The sequence below is a fragment of the Camellia sinensis genome, chromosome 1 (genome assembly GCF_055761805.1).
Source record: "Camellia sinensis isolate YWXY chromosome 1, ASM5576180v1, whole genome shotgun sequence".
Taxonomy (NCBI): Eukaryota; Viridiplantae; Streptophyta; class Magnoliopsida; order Ericales; family Theaceae; genus Camellia; species Camellia sinensis.
Window position 1 is genome coordinate 238,984,638 of NC_138961.1, and position 6,644 is coordinate 238,991,281.

Genomic DNA, 6,644 nt, shown 5'->3' on the forward strand with positions numbered 1-6,644 from the left:
TGAAACCAAAGCAGTTCCTCTTGAAAAAGGATTTTATTGCACTCTTTCACAAGCTCCCTTTCCAAAATAAAAAGATTATGAGCATAAACCCAAGATTGGGACTTCTGAATCCCTTCAATCCGCCCCAAAAGCCATCTTTTTTTTCGGAAAATCTTGCCAAAAATATTTTTATTCCAAGAGATAGCATTCTGGGTAATAGTATATAAAGTTACAGGAATAGAATTATTCCTAATAGACCAAGACTGTTCAACCAACTTAGTGAAACTAGAGTCCGTAAACCAAACGGCCTCCATTCTAAAAGGTTTGGCCAGAGAGTTTAAAGTAGACATACCTTGAGTATACACAATCAAGGGGGAATGATTAGAATAAGTATGAGGAAGGTTTTTGACTGCTCCCTCTAAGAAAGCGAGACGCCACTTAGTATTGCACACCGCTCGATCAAGACGCTCCAGGGTGTTAGCTAAGCCTTGCCGTCCATTTGACCAAGTGAGATTAGGCCCAAAACAACCCAAATCCATAAGTTTGCATCTTTTCATCCTAGCCGCAAATTTCTAAGTTCGAGCAGCATTAGTATTAGTGGAGAAGCTACGTTTCTCACTCTGCATGGCAAAATCATTAAAGTCCCCAGCAGCAAGCCAAGGTTGGTTCATATTCTGAGCCACAGCTTCTAGGTTTTCCCACAAAGTGTCCCTTAACCTCGGATTAGGACTAGCATAAATGGCGGACAAGATCCAATCCGAGTAACCATCACGTTGAATCTTGGCATGAATGACTTGAGCATTCACATCTAGAGCTTTGACTATGACACAAAACGGATCCCACAAGACCCACATGCCACCACTCTTACCTATCGGATCAATATGAGAAGAAGTAGTAAACCCAAGCTTATTAAAAAACAAACCCATAGAACTTAGATCAACTTTTGTTTCCATCAACACAATGATAGAAGGCTTATGATTCTTCTCCAGCTCCTTCAAGGTGTGTTTGAAGGCTTTGTTACCAGCACCCCTACAGTTCCAAATAAGAAGCTTCATGGAGATAGCTTTAGGAAATGACGGAAGGGGAACATAATAAGGAGTTCCCAAGATCTCCCTTACTTTCATGTGATCGAAGACCACTGAGTTGATGAAGCTCACTCGTACTGTGATAGTCTTGTTGCTGTAAGTATTCTTCTCCTCTGGCTCGATGATTAGGCGGGCTTCTCTGATCTACCAATCAACGTCTACCAGGTAAGGGGCTTTGTTCTCTTGTTCTAACGACAAATAAATCATGCCGGTTTGGACTCAGTGCCAATTCTCTACCGGAATCGCCATGAAGGACAATGGAGTTAGGGTTAAGACAAAAGCTAACCTCAGAAAAAGTGGAAGGTGGGTCAGGTGGTTCTTTGGGTGTAGGTAAGGGAGATTGGAGAATTTGCATGCAATGAGCTGCAGGCACTATGGTCACAGTTGGAGTAGTCCCATCAGAAGGAGGATTGCAGGCTTCTTCAGAGCTGACCATTTGAGCATCTGTTAAAGACAAACTAGTAAAGGGGTTAAAAGTAACCACACCTTTTTCAACGGATAAGCTTTTACCAGAATGTGGGCCTTTATTAGATATGGCCGGGTTCGTAGAGCTCTTTCCTTTAAAACGGACTCGGCCTAATGGTTTGGCTTTATCTGAAGCCGGATTTTGGGCTTTACTTTTTGCTTCAGCTGGCAAACTTTTTCATCCCTTAGAATTGAATCCTGGGCCTCGCCTATTAACAATCATCCAGGGACCAAAATTTTCTCTACTAGGCTCAGAGAAGTCACCTTTCTGACTGGCCAACCCAACTGGGGAAATGTCTAAAACAACAACTGACTCCGGCCTAACGGTCAAATTTTTCCTAAGCTTGGTGATTGGAGCACCATCACAGCTGCTTTTCATCGGAATCACATTGCAATGTTCTCTACGATGACCCATCCTTCCGCAAGTAAAACAAAAGGCATGAAGATGTTCATACTCAATACCATAAGTATACACCCCTATTGCAAAATACGAAATCATTGGTATACTCAAGTCCATTTCCACACAAACCTGGGCAAACTTACATATGGAAGAGGTAGTTGTGTTGATATCAATTTTCAATGGTCGTCCAATAGCCTTGGCAATATGAAATAGCACCTTCTCATTATAATATTCAATAGGCAGTTGGCGAAATCTAACCCACATAGCAGAGGAAACTTCCTTACCTTGAGAGGGCTTGAAATCAGGTTTCCATTTCCGGACAGTGAGATAATGATCCAGAATTATCCATGGACCGCCAATGTAAACCTTAACGCAATCCTCCCTCATTTGAAATTTAAATAAGAAATAACCAAGCCCTAGATCAATGGCTTCAAAATCACCTTGGAGATCCCAGATTTTCCGTACCTTCGTGATGAGCAATTTATACCCCACATTTTTTCCTAGCAGCTTGAGGATCAAGCACTCCTTCCAGGGTCTCCTTATCTTACTCAAGAGATTTCTAGGCAATTTAATGCGAGGAACCCCATGATCCGACTCCTTTGCCATAACCTCTTCATCATCTGAAAAGTGCGAGACCACGCTGGCTTCATCATAATCTATAGAAAGTTTGTCTAAATCATCATCGTATGGCCTATCATTGAATTGCCTATTCGTGAGGGCTTTTTTGAAGGATCTGGTTCCAAGATTTCTCGAACCCAACGCATCAATGGAGGAATCCCCTTTATTTCCCAACAGAGCAGATATCCCCTGCCCCCCTGAAGGATCATCCACCATGGGAACATCCTCCTCGAACTCTTGAAGAGCTTGAGTTTCTTCGTACTGCGGGAGAGGTGATCTTGTTCCTTAGGGGACTTCTCGCTCGGATAGCCGTTGTGAACAACAATAAAGATGATATAAACTTTAGTTAATAGTAGATACAAAAACTTCAATTTTTTAAATAAAGGTTATAATATAAAGGGGGATTTGGTCAAAACTCCCTCATAATAAAATTTTAATGCATTAAGGATAAGCACAAAAAGTTTTTTTTAAAAAGTCTAACAAATATCACTATTATCAAAATATTAAACTTTAAAATAATATAATTTTTTATGTAAATGTCGATTTTTAATAAAATTAATATTTTTAGAATTCGCTCATTAAAATCTATCAAATAAGATGTATGTTGACTATAAAATTCTTTTAAAAAAATTATTACCATTGAAATTGATGTAAACAGTAGCAGTAACATGTTACTCTATTTAACAGTAACATGTTGTTCTGTTTCGCAGTAACATGTTACTCTGTTTGACAATTACTCTATTTGACAATAACATGTTATTCTGTTTGATAGTAACATGTTACTCTGACAATATTGTCTAAGAAAGAAAAAAAAAAAAAAAAAAGATATTTTACTTTGTCCTTACTTAATTATGTGTTTTCTCCTTAGGGGGTTTATGAAGAAAAATAAATTGGGTTATCCTTTTCACTAAATAAGGATCCAATGCAGTGTTTTGACTAAATTTCCCTAATATAAACGTTATAATTGACCACGATGAGTTTTCATCTTTTGAAAATTTTACATAATTTGTATCATTGTCAATAGAATCAAAATGTTTTTTTTTTTTTTCCTTTCTCTCTCTATGTAAATATCCAAGCATTGATCATCCATTCGGTTTTGCATTCAATTATCCACAATATCCATAATAGAAGTAGTTGTAATTGGTAGATTAATACTATACAAATCAATAATTATTGAAGTCTAGTTTAATAGAATTTTTTTTATTTTGGACAAATTAACAACACTCTTTTATTTTTTTTAATATTTTGAACAAACTATAATCCACAATCATTTTAATAGGTGTTTGTTTGAATGATTTAAATTGTTCTAATCATAAATTGATCTTTTCTACCTCAAATTTTGATTTAACTATTATTGATAATTATCTTTTATTGGACTACATGAACACAAATCATAAATTTTAAAAGACTAATAAACAAAATCAATAATTAAGGAATGAAATAGGAAAATTTGTGATAATTTAAGGGATAAAGGTGAAATTAACCCATGAACTTAAATATTTAATGCATATAATAATAATAATAATAGGTCTTTTTAAGAGAGAAAAAAAAAAGAAGAGGTTTACAGCACTGGGTTATACATTTTGAGAAATAGAAAAAAAGTTAATTTATAAGTTTTTTTTTGATTTTTTTTTAAACTTATCAAAAAAATAGAGAGATGATATGATTTAAATAATCCAATAAGCTAATAAGTTGCCTTTTTTTTATATTCCAAAAGAGACCATAAACTTTAGGAAGGGCATATGTAAATTAGAGGAGGGGGAACACGAAAAATAAATTTAAATATATAGGCAAACGTGTAATTTATGAAAATATGAGAATTGAGTTGCCCCTCTTGTCGTAGGGTGCGTGTGGTATGGTTCGAGTAGTTTGAGAATCAAATTACAAATTAGATGACAAGTTAGCAAATTGACAAATTACGATTTGAGCAGTTTTTGGCGAATTGAAGAATATTTTAATTAATTATCATATATTTGTATAATATATAACACTAATTTATATAATATTTTTTAGATATATAACATAAAGTAATTTTACATAATATGATTCATATATATAACCACTAATTTGTAATAAATTTCATATCTTAAATCTCTCTCACACTCATTTTTACATTGATATTTCAATGTAAGTTAAAATAGATATATCTATATAACAATGGAAGGGTTAATTTGAAAATGTCTTTGAAATTGATGGTCCAGATCTATCTAATTGAAAAGCAATGGCTTAGAATTATTTTAAAAAATATCTCTCTCACAAACTATCTTCAATGGTTCAGATTTATCTAATTTAAAAAGAATGGCTGAGATTCAAAAGAGATTCAATCTTCCAGATTTAATGGTTCAATGGTTCAGATTTGTTTGCCTATCAAGTCTTACCAAACCACTGCAGTTTACATCATATGTATGTATGTATGAACAAAGCTCTGAGGAAGAACAAAGCTCAAAGCTCAATTGAAAGGAAGAACAATGGCTCCAGGTAAGGCACTCCAATTTTTTTTTGTTTTCATTCATTTTTTTTACCTCTGTTTTTTATAGCTCTGTTTTTTTTTTTTTTCATCGTCATCCCTACCCAATGGCTCAATTGGATTGACACCCACTTCTCTCTCTCTCTCTCTCTCTCTCTCTCTCTCTCTCATGTTAAGAATTATTTTTATTTCATCTAACTCAAATGGGTTGATGCTCTCTTTAATTATCAATGGTCATATTTTGTTCTTTTTCAATTTTTTGTTTGATTTCTGATTGTGTTTTGATCTTTCTTTTTTGTCTTCCAGATTGCTGTTACTCGATCTGGTTAGTACCTTCATCTCTATTTTTTTGGATTTTCTTTCTCTCTCACTTTTTTTTTTTTTTTTTGGTTTGGCTATTGCAGAATCATTTTTGTTTCGATTCATTTAGTGTATTTTTTTTTATACTTCCGATGGTCAGTGTAGTTTACCAATTTTGAGTAAAGTTTTTGTCCAGCAGCATACTGAACCAAAGATGCACAAATAAACGCTTAAAATGTTTCCAAAAACTTTACTCCACCTTGACAGCACTCTCACCCACATTTAATGATTATTTATTTGCCATTTATGTTGTTGGTATGTTCCACAGCACTCTCACCCACATTTGAAGTGTAGGGATTCTAGAATCTCACAATTGCATCAATCTTTTGATGGTTAATGTGATTCAAATTAATTTTTTTAAAGCAACAATCTTTTGATGTTGGAGTAGTTTTCTCATTTAATTCTTTGTTGTTTATGCCAGGATTTTAAATCACATTAACCATCTTTTTGAGTTTAGATTCAATAGCAATTGTCCAAAAAACTTTCTCTAATATAATGATTATTTATGAGCCAGATTCAATAGCAATTCTTTTGATGCTGATCAATTACTCTTCTTGAAAAATCAAAAATCATCTTTCCTCTTCATGAACAGCTTTAGAAAGCTCAATTACTTTGTAATTCAAAACTAGAAGTTCCTTCTTATAAAAATTACTTCTCAATCTTATGCATTGTTGTTTGGTATATGACAAAAAGAAAGGCAAAAGGAAATTGAAAGGAAACATATTTGTGATTCAATTTAAAAATGAGAGAAAGAAAATCTAAATAATGTTCCTTTCAAAACCAAGTGAATGTTCCTATAGGAATGTTCCTTATACATTTTCCTTTCAAGTAAACAGAATGTTCCTTTCAAAGAAAATCTATTTACTTGAAAGGAACAATTTTGCACACAGTAAATAGATTTTCTCATTTACATCCAAGTATCTTAGAACTTGAAAGAAAATTTCATTTTTTTAGGCACGGGAAACATAGATTCAATTCAAAAGGAAATTGAAAGGAAACATATTTGTGATTCTCGGAGTTGTTCCACTTTAATGTCTTTTAAGCTACTGTGTGGTATAACAAAATATAACTTTGATCTCTTTTTTTAGATTTTCTTTCTCTCATTTTTTTTTTTTTTTGTTGGTTTTGGTTTGGCTATTGATTGTTGAGAGAGAGGAAAATGAAGTTTGAGTCTTATGCGTTGTTGTTTGGTATATGAGAAAAAGGAAGGCAAAAGGAAATTGAAAGGAAACATATTTGTGATTAAATAAGCTACTATGTAGTATAACTC

General features: G+C 33.7%; 1 protein-coding gene across 1 annotated transcript; it reads right to left on the reverse strand.

Moving 5' to 3' along the window:
• Positions 1 to 551: 551 nt before the first annotated feature.
• Positions 552 to 2,763, reverse strand: LOC145822877 (uncharacterized). The gene is made up of 3 exons (XM_082921303.1): positions 1,794 to 2,763; positions 1,351 to 1,508; positions 552 to 1,208 (listed from the first exon to the last, which is right to left on the reverse strand). The coding sequence occupies exons 1-3, from the start codon at positions 2,761 to 2,763 to the stop codon at positions 552 to 554; spliced, it is 1,785 nt and encodes a 594-aa protein (XP_082777429.1).
• Between the last annotated feature and the right edge of the window lie 3,881 nt (positions 2,764 to 6,644).